The 18,647-nt window shown below is 38.9% G+C and overlaps 2 protein-coding genes across 3 annotated transcripts in view; both read left to right on the top strand.

The window, feature by feature from the left end:
• The first annotated feature begins 3,494 nt into the window (after positions 1 to 3,494).
• ccn2b (cellular communication network factor 2b) lies at positions 3,495 to 9,337 on the top strand. 2 transcript variants are annotated; one of them, XM_073857987.1, is made up of 5 exons: positions 3,495 to 3,650; positions 4,972 to 5,188; positions 5,387 to 5,638; positions 5,884 to 6,095; positions 7,759 to 9,337. In XM_073857987.1, exons 1-5 carry the CDS (start codon positions 3,588 to 3,590, stop codon positions 8,062 to 8,064), a joined length of 1,050 nt encoding a protein of 349 aa, XP_073714088.1. In that variant the 5' UTR covers positions 3,495 to 3,587; the 3' UTR covers positions 8,065 to 9,337. The 2 variants fall into 2 exon arrangements, with proteins under 2 accessions (XP_073714088.1, XP_055076504.1); XM_055220529.2 differs by having other exon boundaries at positions 5,387 to 5,650.
• Positions 9,338 to 13,868: 4,531 nt separating this feature from the next.
• The window catches only part of epb41a (erythrocyte membrane protein band 4.1a), a 101,543-nt gene continuing 96,764 nt past the window's right edge, over positions 13,869 to 18,647 (top strand). Inside the window, exon 1 of the mRNA XM_073857978.1 lies at positions 13,869 to 14,030. The gene's annotated coding sequence lies outside the window, so the exon portion shown is untranslated. The remainder of the gene's footprint in view (positions 14,031 to 18,647) is intronic.

The raw sequence follows: 18,647 nt of genomic DNA, 5'->3' as shown, positions 1-18,647 counted from the left end.
GTTTTAAAGATCGATCTGAATGGGATCTCTATGAAAAGTCTGTCACAAAAATTGAATTATCTCAGCTTTTTGCTCAAAATGTGGTGTTTTTGCAGAAACCTACCCATATTCAAAAGCTGATTACAAAAGAACTACTGAAGGTAGGATGAAACGTTTTTTTTGTTGTTGTTTGAAAGCAGAGGGTTTGTTCTTTCATTTGGTATATTGTATGTTTATATATTTGAAGAAGAACATTTTCTGGAAGGCATTAAACTTTTGTGAAAATCATGAAAAACGCTGGGGCTGGCTGCCAACTTTTTTTAAAAACGCTGGCGGTGAAAGAGTTAAGACAGTAGGAAAACAGGTTAAAGAACATTTCACACAAATGTATAATATGTAAAGAATAATTGATGATGGGCCGTTGAATTATCTGAAAATAATGCACACCAAATAATTCAAAGGGCCGGAGTCAATTATTCCGCTTATACCACGGTTTCCACAGACCTTGCTCTGGTGGTTATTTTAAGACATTTGACAGGTCAGGTGTGCATTTATTGAAAAATAATGCATACTTGTGGAACATCTCTCAATCAACCAGAATAAAGCATTCAACTGCCACGTGGTATAAAGACATTTTAGTATTTCTTCCTTGTTGAGAAGATGTGTGCTTTCAAGCAACCAGACTTTGTGCTCACTGACTGATACAGTAAAACAAGTAAAAAACAAAACAAAACAAAACAAAGGGATTACATTAAGGAAGGGGCCTGGGCCCGGTTGCATAAAGCACCTTAAGTTTTTTCCTTAAGTGTGACACTTAAGGGGTAAATTCCCCTTAACTTCTGTAAGATAATAATTAAAGAGTTTTGCATATAATCCCTTAAACGGTTCTCTTAGGTAAGGGTAATCTTTAAGTGTTTCAAGACAGTGACCCCGGTTTGTTGTTATAAAATACTATCGTTGCCATGGAGACACAACAGAAAAAACTTAAGGGTTTTTCTGCAACACCCTTAAGTTAAAAGGAAACAACTTAAGGGAAAATTACACTTAAGGTGCTTTATGCAACCGGGCCCTGAGCCTGATACCTTTTTTCATGCATTACATTTTTCAAACTTTAGTTAGTGTTAGAGCATAAATAATACCTGCAAAAGTTTAAAGCTCAAAATTCAATGCCAAACAATATATATTTTCTTTTCGAGGACTACAGAGAATGACTGGTTTGGACTACAGCACACTGGATATATGATGTCAATATAAGAGTTTTTTTGACTAACCTCTTCCCACAGAACTATGCCAGTCACCAGGTAAGCTAAGCTGCACAACACACTAAACCAGCTACACAATCACAACACAATAAACCAGCTACACAATCAGTAGTTACGTATTTCTGAAGGAGGGACTTCATAAAACAAGAAAGACAGCATGTTTTTAGGACAGTGAAATCTTGTAAATTGTGTGAAAAATACTTGCGCACCGTATCAAAGCTTAAAAAACACAGGAAAAACAGTTGCTTTGATAGCATAGAGCCCTGCGGCGAAGACTTTTTTGACCTGTACCATGAGATCACCCAGAAAACACTAGAGACAGTACTATTACTTTCAATGTAAACAGCAACTGTATAGCATCATGAAAAACACTCAATTATCTCAGTTTCATTCTCCTAAATGATCAATAAGTGTAAAAGACAGTGACTTTTACAGCCTGTGTTTATTGAATGTAAATCTTTTCCTCACTGACACAGTACTTACACATTCATGATATAGCAATTCCCAAAAGGATGGTGGGGTAAAGTTGCATTGTAATTGAGTGTATCCTGATGTTCACACATCAATCTTGTTCATGTGTCTGGGAACGTCAGGTGACAGGGAAAAGTCTGAGGTTTTTGTTTAGTCTGTCAACTCTTTTCTCCATCTGTGTGACAAACTTTTAATGGAAGAGGGTGAGAAACCTTAAATCAATCAATACTTGTTTAGAGTCGGGTAGTGGGACCCTGATGGTTTAGCAACTGCATATACCCCTTTATTATGACAATGGGTTTGAAATAAGCTCATGACCAAAATCGTAGTTACGTGGTCAGAATCCATCCAACATGGTAATATGTTTTTCTAGTATACTCACCCAAACGCATCTATAGCAGTCATATAAAGAACTGCAAAGGCTCACACATAGACAACTAAGCATATCTGTCATCAGTCTGTGGAAGACTTTCATAAACGTCTGGCACAGAGCAAGAGATCTTTACCCAACATCTGGGCAGCACTAAATGTGGCGTCCTGTCGCACTTATTCCAAATCTGCCAGGAGACAGAACAGCGCAGATGTGAAAGGAGATCGAGCGAGTACAGTTAGGAGGGTGTCCCGCAGCAACCGAGTTATGGCAACCCCACAGCCTCACAGTTTGAGGATATTTACAGCACTCCTTGGTTACAGTAATGTTTTGAAATTATGTAGATGTTTCGTGGCCGTGCTAGAGTATCCCGTTGCCAAGCACAATCCTCAACCCGCTGCTCTGGAGGAGAGAACAGAGAACGCTGTTACATTCCTGCACCTCAAGTTCCCCAACGGAGAAATAAAATCCCCATATAAACAAGAGACCTCATGGTGTACTACAGCATGATAGGGACACTATATTTACAGCAGATATTTGGACGCTTTAGCAGGCTGGACGTTCTGGACGTTGTGCAATTGCACAATCCTGATGCAAAGCAAACGTTGGCGCTTTCAACAAACTTACTATACTTTATGAAACCAGGGCCTAAAAACCATTAGATATGTGAGATTATCTGACATAAAACTAACCAGAAAGTCTTTTCAGAGATCTTGACCTTCTCGACTCTATACCAAGGCACTCTGTTAAGGACTCTGGGTCTGTAATTTTAGGTGCTATATAGTGCCATTTTTAGACTATAGGTGACATACACAAAAAAAGATTGGCATGCCAGCGGGAAATGGAAAGATTTAGCTTATAAACTGTATACTGTCCCAGCAGGATTAACAGCAACACTGTATCATCAAAACCCAACAGCTGGAAGTTGTTGTTTGTTGAGGCAGTATGAATTAGTCTTAACAAAACTATTGATGAAAGTTAACGGTGTAGTGTTTTTGATGTAAAAACAACTATGCAGTGTGATAGCATATGATGCAGTTGTTTTCTTTAAGAACAGACTACAAAAAGTGTAGATAGATGCACGTGATGTTTCACTAGTCACGTATTAAGACTGAACATTAATGCATTCAAGTGAAATATATTAAAACGTCTGTAACAGTATCCTGTACCATACCGATAGATTTTCCTACATTAGTATTCATATAAACAGAAGTCACACTTTGTGCAAAAACCAGATTTTTTCCCCTGTGATCTCTCTGGAATCTATGGTATGATTAATTGAAAAGCTGGTCGACGGCATTCAAACATTCTGGAAAACCATCTGGAATTGAAATATTTTCACCCCTCTGGGTCGCGTGGCATGGCTTGACTCTGGTGGGCTACACCCCGTTCTGCTAGTATTTAAAGAGGGGCTCTCTACTCAGCACTCCACTACAATCCTGCAGTCTTACAGTGATCACAGGCACCCAAAAAGGCCAAAACAAACCAGTGGAGTGTGCATCTGTATGAGACTCTTTGAAGAAATGGCTGGAACAATATTCATCATTCTCTGCTTATTTATGCATGTGGTGAGTAAACACAAACTATATATTCATTTGTGCAATATTTAAGTACATTATATGTTCAGTATTGCTTTACATCACCTCTAAGGTTTAATAAGACACTTTGTTATTCGTACCTTAATATATAGCAATTAGTTTTTATTTCTTTTAATTCTTGTACATTTTTTAACTTTTTTTACATAGCATTCATGAAAGTTTTTCATTGCACACTGTATGACAATAAATGACTAACTTAGATTATGCTAGCAAGTGATGTATTAACCTATATAGATGTATTTGCAGTTGTGGATAAGGGCCTATTATACATAGGCACATAGCTATTAATGAAACTTGCATGTGTATGTGTTTGTGCTGTTGTCTATTTCGGGGGTGTGGTTAACATTCAGATTATTGGTCTTATTTATGGGTTCAATTCGTTTGAATAAGATGCACGTCTAGAAATGTAAGTCACTGTACTGACATGTTTGTAGCTATTTGTTTTTATAAAGCTCCAGTCTACTTTTTTCTACATAATATACAATTTCATTACCCACTTAATATTTACTTATACATACAGCTGCCCACTGGTATCACATTTAATAATTTTTTATTTGAAAGTACTTTATGCGACTGAAGTTAGGATTATAGCCAGGTAGTGTAATTTCAAAACATCACTGTATTGGTTAAATGTTGTTTGTATATAGTGAATATTGTCTCCCCCTTGTGGCAATAGTGAGAATGTCACATGGATTTCAGATTGATTTTTTGTATTAATTACTTCAACTACAAACAATCAAGGCATATAATTACCACAATGAATCAACAAGTATCCATCAGCTTTTAGGTGGAAATCACAAAAATACAAAATAAGAGAAATCACCCAACATTAAACAAATCATAGTAAGAGAAAAAACCCTAAAACAACAAATAAATAATAACTACACAATAGGAAAGCCTTACTCAAATTACCTTGTATTCATCAAAAAGTAAAATCAATTTAAGGGCTTTCTTGTTATTAACAATATTTAAGGATTTGTATACACGTTCAACCTCATTTAACTACTGATCAAAGTTGGCCTTTGACTTGTACCATCTACATTATAAAAAACTTTGCAAGACAGATCAAGAAATGGATAACCAAATGTAAATCTTTATTTTCCAAAAGCAATATATATATATTTTTATTATTATTATTAACTGTATTGGACAGTCCCCACCTGAATAATTACATTGTACCAACAAATTGTCTTTGACAAAGAAGTCATTTTTCAACTAAGAAATAAAAATCACTTGAGAGAAAGCTTCTAGAAATCATCCTGTACCAACACTATGTCATTATTTTATGCAGGCAGTGGGTCAAGATTGCTCCCAGCCCTGCAACTGCCCATCCGAGACCCCTTTATGCCCAGTAGGCACCAGTCTTGTGCTAGACGGCTGCAGCTGCTGTAAGGTGTGTGCCCGACAGGCAGGGGAGCCATGCTCCTCTCTGGAGCCGTGCGATCACCATAAGGACCTGTATTGTGATTACAGCATGCTCAGTGATATTGAGACAGGCATCTGCATGGGTGAGCTTATCATTTTTCTGTTGCCTTTTGAAATTATAAAAGTTATTTATTATAATAAACAACAACACACTGCTTATCTAAAAGTAGAGCTTGTGCATGTTTTGTCCACAAGGGGGCGTCTCTCATTGTCGAGAAACCCCCACGTGAGTTGGCATACAGTATGCTCATCATGTGCAACGACTGATGCGTGTCTTGCAGCTCAAGAAGGTCAAACTTGTGACCTTGGTGGTGTGATCTACCGCAGTGGAGAAACGTTTCAACCCAGCTGCAAGCATCAGTGTGTGTGCATGAATGGGGAGATTGGCTGTGTACCAACATGTGCCAGCAACATACGACTGCCTTCTCCAGACTGCCCCTACCCGCGACGTGTCCAGATCCCTGGCAGGTGCTGCGAGGAATGGGTGTGTGATCAGATCCCACAAGAAGACTCCTTCCAGTCAGCAATGGCTGGTAGGTCAATTGGCAAGTGAACCTTTTTCCTTGTCGCTTTGTAGTGCTAAGATATTTCATATTAAGCTTTGATCGTGTTTTTATGTTGGCTCTTTAAGACGGGGAGATCCTAGTAGGCTATAAGTCTCCTCCCCTTGTATTTCTTATCATTCCCAAAATCCTTAAACTAGTCACGCTGCTTTAAATATAAATATGCTCTACACATTCATTAATTTAAAATTCCCTTTCTCATATTTATCGTATAGCATATAGAGAGGTGTCCTCTCAGGGAGTCCAGCCTGAGAGCGCAAGGGACAACTGCATCGTTCAGACCACTGAATGGAGCGAGTGCTCTGCCACCTGTGGAATGGGCGTGTCCTCTCGGGTAACCAATGACAACGAGCGATGCCAGATGGAACGGCAGAGCCGCATCTGTATGATTCGTCCATGCAATGCTGAACTGGAGAAAGGCATCAAGGTAGGATGGGTTGAGAGAACCAAAAGACCCAAGCCTTTCTTTATTTATGTTTCACAGTATCAGATCGCAATTTCATAGTGCAATTTAAGCACGCATGCTATAGTGGAAACCATAGATATGTATAAAGGCTAGATGTCTTGCCCGCGATGCTGGCCAATTGAGTGGAACATCTTTACCACAGGCAGTTCGCTCACTCGTAGCATTGAGTTTTAATGGCGCAGGTACATTTGGATGACCATAACTTGCTTAATTTTTTACAGATTTTCAAATGGTCTGGTTTGTTAAAATGTCAGAGATGTACATATGACGCTGCATACTTAATGAATAATTTTCATGAATCATGTTAAAGCATCCAGAATTATAGCCAGGTTAATAAAGTTTGTAAGAAACCAAACCGTTTGAAAATTAAGCAGGTTATGGTCATTTGAAGGAACCTGCGCCATTGGACTCGGTAATACGGGTGAGCGGGCTGCCTGTGGTAAGATGGCCGCCAGGTGATGACGTTAGAGACTCCGCCGTAACACATCTTGCCTTTATACATAGCTGTGGTGGACACAACATCATAATGCAGACACAAAAATAATGCCATAATCTCTAGCTGTCAATAACCCAGCTAACTTAGATACAGTAGTTAGCTCAGTAAATTATTACGGACATAGACATAGATGCTGCATTGAGAGATTTGACCTGTTGCCATTTTGGGGTGGGCAACACTACAAACGTAAAAGTTCCTCATGATGAAAAATATTTTACTCATCTGAATGTTTCCAATGCTTTTCATACCTTACATAGATCATAAACCATTTATATAAAAAAATGTGAACATTATTGTGAATGTTTATCCAGAAAACCCTCAGCTTACCAGTTCACTTGCCCTACACAATATGGCGGCGACATTAACATATGATTCAGTGGCCACTGCGTCCCAGTTTGGTCAACTAACTTTTCTAAATAGTATTCGAAATATAAATTAGTACCTTCCAAATGGTCGTATGTTAAAATGAGTATCCTTAAAGTACTCAGATGGTCTACTGCATGCTTCCAAAACTTCCGAAAATGTAGATCCATGCACACTCTAATGGCTGATGAGTTTGTTGCACTCCACAGAATGAATAAATCAAATCAGTGATGCGTCATCCCATTTATTTTTGTAGAAGCGCTCTGAACGGAAAAGCGCCCGACATCATTCACGTTTTTTCCATTGTCTTTTCCAGGACAACTGCCTTGGTGATTGCCTAGCAACTTTTTTACAGTCCATCAACATAAGCCTTGCATTTCCAAGCATTTAAAACGCGTTTGGTGTGATCGGCCCCTTAATGATCACAGTGTTGTCTATGCAACAACGTCACATGTTAGCATGTCTCAGAACTTGCACCCTCTTTTTACTACGCACAAAATGTATATACATTTTCCCATAGCAAAAACACTACATACTTTCATGTCATAGTATCAGTAATCGACCATTCATGTTTCAGTCTATCTCCTTGAGGGCTTGTTAGTTATAGCCAAAGTAATGTAAGTAAATTAAATAAGTTTTATTGGATGAAATGTCTGCGTAAAGTGTTAGTGTCCATATGTACCGTAGAGTGAGAGTACTTATGTTATTGACCCTGTGGAAAAATGTGTTCTCAAATATTAAAATCTTATCTTGTCCTCCAAACAGAGAGGCAAGAAGTGTGTACGGACCCCAAAGAGCCAGAAAGGGATGCGTTTTGAGTTGTCTGGATGCCAGAGCGTAAGGGTGTATAAGCCGAAGTTTTGCGGGGTGTGTACAGATGGCCGCTGCTGCACGCCTCAGGCCACCATCACAAGCGAAGTGGAGTTTCGCTGTCCTGAGGGAGACACTTTCAGAAAAAAGATGATGTTCATAAAGACCTGCTCCTGTCATCATGACTGTCCCCGTGAGAACGATATCTTCCTCGCCTCAAACTCTCGGAGAATGATTGGCGACTATGATAATGACATGTGAGGAGGCTTTCAGTGTAACACACACTATTTAGTAGATGCTCACACACACACACACACACACACACACACACACACACACACACACACACACACAACTATGTTCGGAATAGCATACCATCATATTATTACTTCTTTTGCAGTATACAGTACAGTATAACTTTTCCGTATCCATGAAATACACATATGACCTACATCTGCCAAAATGGGCAACTTACTAGCAGAGTATACTGCACTGTGTGCAATGCATTATTAGGTTTCAAGATAACTTGACAACACTTGTACATGTAACATGATGAGGTAATGTGACAACAATGTACTACTGTTTACACCGTTATTGTTGTTGCGTAATATTTACTACTCTTTTTATAAATATTTTTTTAAACAATAGTAGAGAGTATACAGTACATACATACTGCATAGTATTCTGAAGTAGTAAGATTGTTTTCTATTCCAAACATAGTGACTGACAATCATGCACCTGAGGCAGCTTCCTGTTTTTACTGGACCCTAAAATTCTTACTTCCTGTGAGCATAAAATAACTCGAATGTTTGATATGATGTGGACCTTGACTATGGCTCCACAAACATTTTCTTCTCTCTCTCTCTCTCTTTTTTGTGATGCTCTGAAGTCATCTTGCTGTTTGACTGGTCATGCATATAGGCTACAGCAGACCTAAAGCACTGAAAACTATGACATTTTGGACATGCCGTTCAAATATATGAGGTTGTTTCAAGAACTTTTTTTGGGAACAAATCGAAATGACAGTAATGTAATCATACAGTTTATATGTACATTTTATATGCTTCATTTGTAAATTGTCATTGGGTCATGACTATTTAGGATTATTATGTTGTTGTTTTTTGCGAGGAGGAATCATGTTTGACAACTGACCTTAATGACTCACTCTGAGTTCAAAGTTTAATTGAACCCTAGCATAAAATGAGTCCCAAAGTTTTTTTGGGAAATACAAATTCCACTACAAATGAGGCTCATATAATGAGATACAGTCAATTATATTACTGTTTATTTAATAAATAAATAAATGAATGGAAAATAATTTCACAATGACGAATACACCTTGTGTAAATACTGTAAGAAGACTGTGTACAGCTTGTACTAATTTATGTAACTGTTGTTTAACTCTTAAATGTAGTTTTGTATTTGTACTGTAATACTCTGTGTTCATTGTACTCACATGGCAATGATACCGGTGAGTTCTTTTCTGATGCACTTTTATTTGTTTTTCCAATAAAGAAATTCTATTTTTTACATATACGTGCATTACTTCTTTAATAAAACCGTTAGGACCAGGATTTTTGTGGTGTAAAATCATACTATAAAGGCTGAGCTTTCTTATGAATCTCTTGCCAGACCTGAAGGCCAATGTTAGGCAGTAGACTACACACAGAAGGTTGCATACTGAGAGTGATTATTTTTTCAGAAATCAAGCATGTACATTATTTGTAGATAAAGGGTAAAATCTGCGTTCAACGTATCGATCTGTCTACCTAATGCAGCTCATTGCTGCATTTCATTGTGTTAGTGAGGTTGGCTTTACAGGCAGACAGCCAGTTTCAGCTCATCTGCAATGTGGGTGTTTTATTGCAGCTGATGACTTATTGTATCTGACAAAACTTGGGAATATTAGTAAAGTCTGATATTTCTGTCTTATCTGAAAAGTCGTAATTTTTTTGGTCCCTGAGGGTGTTCTTTCTAAACTTTATAACCCTTTGTTAGCCCCTGGTTAAAGGTGCTCTAAGCGAAATCACGCGTTTTAGACCATAAAACATTTTTTGTTATATACAGCAAACATCTCCTCACTATCCGCTTGCTGCCTGTCTGCTGCTCAAACTGTAAAAAAATGCGATTTAACGCCTATGCTCCACAAACTGCAATAAAAACAAAGTGGCCAAACCTACCACCAGAAACAATAACAAAGTGTTCCAGCCAATAAACGACCAGAAGGATTTGAGGGTGGGGTTGGGCGAGTTCATGAAAACACGTAAGGGAGGGGGAGGAGTTAGCTACGCTCCGTTTGTTTGAAAGCAGTTCAAACATCAACAAAAAGTAACTTCACACAGATTTGCTTAGAGCGCCTTTTAAGGCCACTTAACCCTTTATTAAACTATTACTACAAACTTGTCGGAGTGAGTTTGACACACTGTGTATGACTTCATTAGCTGGAGTGAAAAACAGTATGTAGACGCTTGTTCTACACTACATGGGCGTCGGAATGTGGTGTGCTAAGACCCGACCACTTTTCAAGACCAATTGGACCCACCCATTTTTTCTCTAATAGAGGGTATGCACATGACGTCACCGTCGGCAAGAGGGACTGTGGTTACGCCCACTGAGTGGCAAAAGACAGAGTGGCAGCATTTGAGTACAGCGTGACATCGACGAAAACACTGTGAAAACGTGTCGAAATGGGAAAATGAATTCTGAGCTATCGTTTTACAGACTGACCAAAAACACAGAAAGGAGAAGTAAATTGATCGTTCATGCCAACGTCCACAAACCACAGGTGGGTTGATAAGTTGCTAGGGTCACTATCAAGCAGAGGTTTTACTTTCTACTTAAACGTATTTTTTAAAAGTATTTGTATTTTATCCGTGTTTTTCTTCTAAAAATATACATTCCAAAGCATATTATCATAATTTTACTCTATTACATTTCATAAATAATACATTTTTGTTTTACATTTAATATTTAAGTACATTAACATACTTTTACTCAAGTAAAATTACACAATTTAAATGTAATTAGGTATTAAATAAATTTTAATATGCAATATTAAAAAATACACAGTATGATTATATGCTTTAGAATGTAGTGAAGTAATGTTTTTCCCAATACAAACGACCAAATAAAGCACAGATGCTTGTAAAATGTAACTAATGTAACTTGTCCAACTCTGCTTTCAAGTCCAACTAAATTCAATTTAAGCTGATAATAGTGAGTTTTACTGGCATTTTCGCAGCACCCGCTATGAAAACCAGCCATTTTGTTTCACGTTTGCCACTCAACAGCGCGAGTTCCGGCGTGGTCACGTGGAAAAGTGACGTCAATGCATACCCTCATTATATACGTAGACACCTCATGACGTGCTGGAACGCATCAAGCGTCGGCGCCATATTGGATGGGTCTCCTCACTATACGATAGCACCAGAGTCAATGGGAATTAATGGAAAGAAAGCATACTATGGCCGTATTTTGTGCAGCTTACGGTTGCAAAAACCGGCGCAATATTGATTCCAGATCACATGGGATTACATTTGACAAGTAAGATTGAACAATGATTTTGGTTATTTTACGTTATTATTTATAATATTATGTCAATGTTCAGCAGGAACTGGTACTCTCTCTCATGATCTCTCGCTGTTTTATCTTCACATTTGAAGGTTTCCCAGTGATGCAGGCATGAGGAGGCAATCAGAAGTTGCTATAAAACGGGAGGGTTTTGTTGTGACAGAGTCGTCAAAGCTCTGCAAAGAGTATAGAAGAACAAGAGGGGAAACTCTGATTCGTTTTTAGCAACAGCCACTAGATGGCGCTTCAGTAGCGCGGCCGCTATTTGGAATGAAAATTCTCACAGCCAATTCATTCTCAATTCATTCATATTAAAATTAATTTAATACCTAATTACATAAAATACCTAATTACGTAAAAATTACATAAAAATTGTGTACTAAAGTACTTTTTAAGTAAAAGTAAAAAAGTAGATGTTTAATAATGTTCTTAAATATAAACCAAAAACTTGAAATTATGAAATGTAGTGGAGTAAAAATTATAATAATATGCTTTGAAATATAAGTTTTCCAAAGAAAAACACTGATAAAATACAGATACTTGAAAATTTACTTTTATGTAGAAAGTAAAATACTTAAGTAGTGTCTGCCTTTTCAATGTGTGACAGCGTCCTGTGTCATAACTAAATCTCTGTCGCTTATAACAACTCAAACCGTGTGAAAATCCGGTAAAAATTAGAGGAGTTAAGATTATTCCTCATTAGAAAAGAATGCAAGAGCGCACTGGAGACCCATCCAAGATGGCGGCCGCGCGATACGTCAGCTCTTTAGGCAGCTCAGTCTACGAGATGTCTACGTTTATAATGTCTATGGTCCATTCTCCATTTGACTTCGGCGCTGCTGCTTTCTCAAATCCATTCGGTTCTGGCTAGAGGGGATACAGCTGCGGCAAAATCTCGCGAAATGTTAGGTTTGGGGTAGGATTTAGGATGGAAACAGCGCTCAACCGGAGAGTTTTCACGAGATTTTGGCCGTATCTGTACCCCTTCTAGCCACAACCAATTTTTGGGGGGGGGTTCAAATATAAACATTTTCTGGGTTTCTTTAACCCGGCTGGGTTTGTCCTTTTTTGGCCCAACGCTGGGTTGAAAAATAACCCAGCATTTTTAGAGTTAGGGTATATGATAATAATGATAAAAACTTTACTATATTTAAAACTATGGCAAGTATTAGCTCATGGGTGTTGTCACAATGCATAAAATATATCACTTTTTAACGCAGTTCTCAGGCTTTTGGGATTTGTTTTATTTTAGTCCATGTGTATCCAGTTCAAGAGCACGTTGATAGTTAATAAATAAACCCTGTTTGGATTTCATCATGCAATATTTTGTTTGCCAACCCAGATTTTGAACCACTAATCCATACCACCCACACCTCCAAGAGAAATCGTGATTTGAACACTGTGCGCGAATGACCACCAGCAAAAAAAAGCCGTGACGTGACGCTTATCACAGAAAACCCCACCGACCGGAGCTGCATCAGGGACAGCGCTTTTCTCTCGCCTCAGGTAAACGTACCGCCTGTGATTCATGACAACGATCATGTCAATTCCTCCACATTTCATTACAGTAAAGGAGCGAAGAATGATGTAAGTGTGATGTCGATTGACAGATAATGTTGCTATAGTTACAGCACTGAACGATCCTAGCCGCTCGAGCTGTCAACGGGTAGATTACACAGATTTAAATAAAACAGATCGAATAAGATCCAGTTGGTTTAGTGATGGAAAAGCGCTAGAGATCCTTTCTAACTGGTAGCACGTTATTTTTATATAATTTGGCAATAAAGCTTAAGGCACATTTTATATGATTATTATTCGTGCTGCAGTAAAAAAAATCTTCCCCATCTCTTTCTCTTCGTCTGTTTTTTGTAAATACCGTATGTAATAGCCTATGTGTCACATGTAAAATTTAAGTATGGTCTTAAAAAGCAAATATAAAAGCCATAATCTTTATTAGGCGCTATATAAATAGTACTTATTATTATTATTATTATTAGAAACAGCTGGTTTTTGGGGACGTGGTCAATGGGATCTCCTGTGCATTTATTCATGGTCAGTATGATCTCCTGTCCATGTATGGGTGCAGCGATTAGTAGGATCTCTTGTGCATTGGTGCAGATCAGTAGGATCTGTTATGCATGGGTGCTGTGGTCACTATGATCTCTTAAGTTGTTCTTATGTGCAATGTCAGTAGGATCTCTTGTGCATGGGTGCTGTGGTGAGTAGGATCTTTTTTGTTCATATGTGCAACGTCAGTAGGATCTCTCTTGTGCATTGGTGCAAGTCAGTATGAGTTATGCTGATGCTGGATTAAACATACATTTCATTTATAAAATGTCAAGTAAAATAAAAACTACTGTGTTTTGCTCAAGTTTGGGGACCTCTATATTATTTAATTATTAACTGGGCACCAACACGCTACTAAAGCAGCTCAACCAGGCCTCATCTTCATTTTTGCATATTCACACTTCACAGCACCCTTAATTTGTCACAAGCAGCTTATTTCAGAATATACTTTTGTGTGTGATATGTGACTAGATATGCATTGCTGACCAGTCTCTTCTCTCTCTCTCTCTCTCTCTTTCTCTGTCACATCCTGGACTGAAACATCTTTCATGACTGTCGATGTCTTTGGAAATGGTCTGATGTGATTTGTGGTGAGTATGTCACATTACTTTCATTCTGAGATTTGGAAAAAACTCATGTAGTCAAAGAACCTTATATTTGTTCAACAAATATGATACTGTCTGCTTTTATCTTTAATGTAATCGTAACATTATTGGTTTTTGACGTGTACTGAGTGTACAGTCCAACAATAAAACTGTAAACAGTAGTATATTCATGACTGGTGGGGGGGGAGCAACTAGGTTAAGAACTGTGAGAGTGTATTTGAATTCACAACAAAATCCGAGTACCAAAATATTTGCTTACATCATAAGCCTTTTAGCATGAAAAAAATCTTTGAATTGAGTCTGTCAAGGCGGCTTGTGGGAAAGCTGGAAAAGGTGTTTACATGTTATGACCTTGACTTGTTACAGTAAAGGGTGTTTACATAACTTTAAATTACTAACTCTATTGTTATAAATGTTTTGGGTGGGGTATTGGGGAGGGGGAACGTCTCCCTCAGTGTCTGTAGGGGTTATTCTAAATTAGAAATTTTTAAGGCTGCATTTTTGGACACCTATATCACATTATCATTTATTGAGTCACAGATAAGGGATTTTATGAATATAAGAGTTTGAAAGAACAGACTCACAAAAATGCTGGGTCAAAAAGGGGCGAACTCTGCCTGTTGATTTCTATTTTAACCTATGATAGGTTGTTTCAACCCCAAATCCTGTTTTAATTAAAAATATTAATAAATATATGCTTCATATACATTTTCTTATGTAATATATATATTGAACTACAAATACAGAAAGTGCTGGCCCTTTGTGTAGTTTTATTGACTATCAGCAGATAGCAGCAGTGAGTCAGCTGCATGTGTAAATGAAGGAACAGGTGGTCACTAGCTTTGAGCTCTGGATTAATAACATGCAAACAGCACAGCCAGTCAGAATAACATCATCCTAGGAGGAGCATGGTGAAAAACACTGAGCATGTCCAGAGGATGTTTTGCATCAGCCATATTTTCAATGATATTGTATAATAACAATTTAAGATAATCTTAACTTTAATTATAAATAAAAATTTTATAAATAAAAACTTAGCTTATTAGCTCATAATTTTTTTTATCTTCATGTTTCAATTTACATTAAAAAGGTTTCTGTTTGGATGCCAGGAAAAACCTTTGCCTTTAAAGATATTTGATAAAGTAGCATCTTCCTAGTTTTATATTGGTTGTGCCACCTGACACAGGAAGTGTACCAGCCTACCCATTACATTAAAGTAGCTATTTTCAGTGTTTCAGCGAGATCTAGTCTTTTTATTCACCCATAAGGATCACTTGAGGGCCTCTGAATGATGTAACATCGTGTTTACTGTTTATACTTATAACTTCTAAATAAAAGGCCCATCATTGTGGTTGTACCACCCTGACATTTGAAAACATCTAAATTGTTGTACAGAAGTTTTCCAGTTATCTTAACATTCCAACAGCTAATGATATTTGTAAAATGTGATTTATAGGAAAGAGCTTGAACATAAAACAATGCCGAAGTGTTTTAATTTGAATTTTTTATCATTTTTAATCGTTGTCTTTAATAGTTGGATTCGGCCGAATACTGGGCTTTTTAACGGGATTCGGATCTTAGATTTTTTTTCCACCGAAACCTAGGCTTGCTGGTTGACGTCACGCGGCCGTTGATTACACACATCGGGTGCTGATGTGGAGATAAGCTTTTTATTTCGGTGAGCCTTAGGGGCAGTTCACATTTCATAGACGCACCTGGAAAAAACGAACGCGTTGTACCGCATCGCTTTCATTATGCATAGGCTTATGGTAATTGTCAAAATAGTTTTTCCCACATGTCATCCTGGCATAATGTTGCCTATCCTTTTATAAAATGAAAAATACACTGTGGACGTTGTTTACTTCATTAATGTGTTTTACTGTGTTAATAGAATAAGGATGCGGGAAGGATTCTGTCAGGAATTGGACAAGAAGAGAACCCAAATGCAGATGTGACAGGGACAAAATAATTTATTAAACAAAACTGAAAACAAAACCCACGAGGGGGCAAACAAAACAGGGCAAATACTAAACTACACAAAACTACACTTAACATAACATATTAACAAAACACTAAACTTAAGAAGGAGTCCGGGTGATTTTAGGGTAAATCCTGGGAAAAGCATGGCAGGTAGAGGCAAAACCCGGCTGGGGTTGCGCTGGCTGCGCACACGGCTCTGGACACGCTGGCTGCGCACTCGGCTCTGGACGCGCTGGCTGCTGCGTCGGCGGCTCTGGACGCGCTGGCTGCTGCGTCAGCGGCTCTGGACACGCTTGTGGCTGCGTCTGTCTGCGCTGGCTGCGCTGACGGCTGTGGCAGGGGCTGCGCCGGCTGAAATGGCTGGGCTGGCAGAGCAGGTAGCTGTGGCTGAACTACCGAAGGATGTGGTGAAGATGCCACCACTGCTTTCCTCCTCCTCCTCCTGTTCCTGGGTGCGGAAGGTACAGAGGGGACAACAGGAGTAGACGTGGGTGAGGCAGATGTGAGAGAAGCCCCGGGGTTTGGAGAGGCGGGAACGGAACTCACCAGCCTTATCGACCCCGTGATGAGACCCCTATGGCCGATAGCTGCGGGCCGACTGTCAGCTCCTCATCCCGGGACCGTTGCTGTCGGTCGAGACGGTCCACCATCTCCAAAAATGGCATTGAAATAAAACCTGCACGTTCCGAGACTGGAGGAGGATTGTCGAGGCCGGCCAGGAGGAATCTGTTGACCATCCGGTCAGAAAAGCAAGCCCTTCTGTCCAGGACCTTCTGGGCATAGCTCCGCAGAACAAGTCCCTTCTGTGGTGGAAAGGACCCCAACCCAGAACGTGACTCGGTGGTAAGGGCATTCCACCACTCTGGGTCCTCTGCCATAGTCCACTGGGTTCAGTTATGACGGGTTCGTACTGTCAGGAATTGGAGAACCCAAATGAGAACCCAAATGCAGACGTGACAGGGACAAAATAATTTATTAAACAAAACTGAAAACAAAACCCATGAGGGGGCAAACAAAACAGGGCAAATACTAAACTACACAAAACTACACTTAACATAACATATTAACAAAACACTAAACTTAAACTAGCACACACTACACTTAACTTGAACAAGAACAGGAACAGGAACACACTGGAAACAATGACTAGCAAGACCAACGTAGTAATAGGGCTTATTCGCAAACACCGGAAGTAGCTAATCGCGGCCATCTTGTTGACATGACGTCTGTCCTGCCCCTAGCCGCACGTAGATTTGAGTTGAGGGGAGCAGTAACCTAATAGCTTCATCTCGTCGGTATCAAGAGAAGATAAGCTTGATTGGTGTGGAACCATTCAAATAGACCCAATAGCCTTAAGTAAAGATCCGTCCTTATTGCCAGGCGTAACTTATCCGGATATTTATAACTATATCGTTCATACAGTATCCGCATACTACATACAAGCACTGAAGGGCCGTTCACATTATAACGATAACTATATTAGCGCCCACATCACCAAACAATACGTTTATGCTAATTCGCTCACGGTACTCGCGCAAATCACTTGCCTTTAATATTGCTTGTAATAAAAACTTTTGCAGATGTCCTCAACACGCTGCATTTCGCGTAACTATAAACAGAAGATCTAATAGTTTATGTAATCTCTTACCTTTTGGCATAACAGTTAGTTAATGTAATAGATTAAAAAGCATTATGTAGTCAATTTTCACAGCAACTGCAGGTAATCTTGTGTTATAAACCTCAGCAATGAGCTTCACTGTCTTTTAAGTGCTTGTGCACTTGAAGTTGAAATAGATTTTAATGCTATCAATGGTTTATCCTTCATCAGGTGGAAAAAATCAATCAGAAAGTGATCCCAATGATGTCGTTCATTGTATCTGTATTTATTAATAATAATTTAATAACTGTCTCAATTTATGGCAGCTTATTTGAAAGAGCAGTTTCAGCCACTGCTTACAGCTAACCATATGTGATCAAATTATGGGTACAGACTTGACTTTGCTGTGAGGCATATATCCCTAACGTTACCTGGTAAAATGATGGGGACAGACTTTGCTGTTGGGAGTCTCTCCTTCGCTGGTTCAACTCCTCTGTCTCCTTCCTTTCATGTTTTCTGACAGTCGTTGTCGCATAAAAACTAATTCTGGGGTTCTTTTTGCTGTTGTTAGAACAGCCGTGTATTACACCACACACCATCGCGTGGTTTAAATTACATCGATAATACCATGGATAATACCCACGCTGCCTCGCTTGTCAATTGACAGACTGACAGTTCTATGTCAACAACATGGCCGCCGCGAACATTGATGACGTAGATCGAATAACTCGTATACAGACGAACCCGTACTGGACAACAAACACAAGGACTCTTAAATAGGGAGAAAGTAAATTACAAACACCTTGAAATAATCACAAGTAAGGGATTGGGGAAAAAGTGACGAGACCCGGGAAATGCGTGGTCAGAATAAGCCAATACTAAAACCACACATCTCCCACATAAAACATATGTACTGTCAGAACCCTGCCATGCTAAACTAGATCTAAATACAAACAAGGATCTGGCAGGATTCTGACAGGATTCGATATTCAGATTCGGCCAAATCTTAAACAGTGGATTCGGTA

Source organism: Misgurnus anguillicaudatus, chromosome 20, assembly GCF_027580225.2.
Source record: "Misgurnus anguillicaudatus chromosome 20, ASM2758022v2, whole genome shotgun sequence".
In the NCBI taxonomy this organism is placed as follows: Eukaryota; Metazoa; Chordata; class Actinopteri; order Cypriniformes; family Cobitidae; genus Misgurnus; species Misgurnus anguillicaudatus.
The sequence above is the reverse complement of the archived record's forward strand: the minus strand, read 5'-3'. Positions and strand labels throughout refer to the sequence as shown.

Bases quoted from the DNA above. Each gene is read 5' to 3' on its own strand.
- ccn2b (XM_055220529.2), top strand. From the start codon at position 3,588: ATGAGACTCTTTGAAGAAATGGCTGGAACAATATTCATCATTCTCTGC. The intron at 5,651-5,883 runs GCAAGTGAACCT...TTTATCGTATAG, and splicing joins AATGGCTGGTAGGTCAATTG to CATATAGAGAGGTGTCCTCT. The intron at 6,096-7,758 runs GTAGGATGGGTT...TCCTCCAAACAG, and splicing joins AACTGGAGAAAGGCATCAAG to AGAGGCAAGAAGTGTGTACG.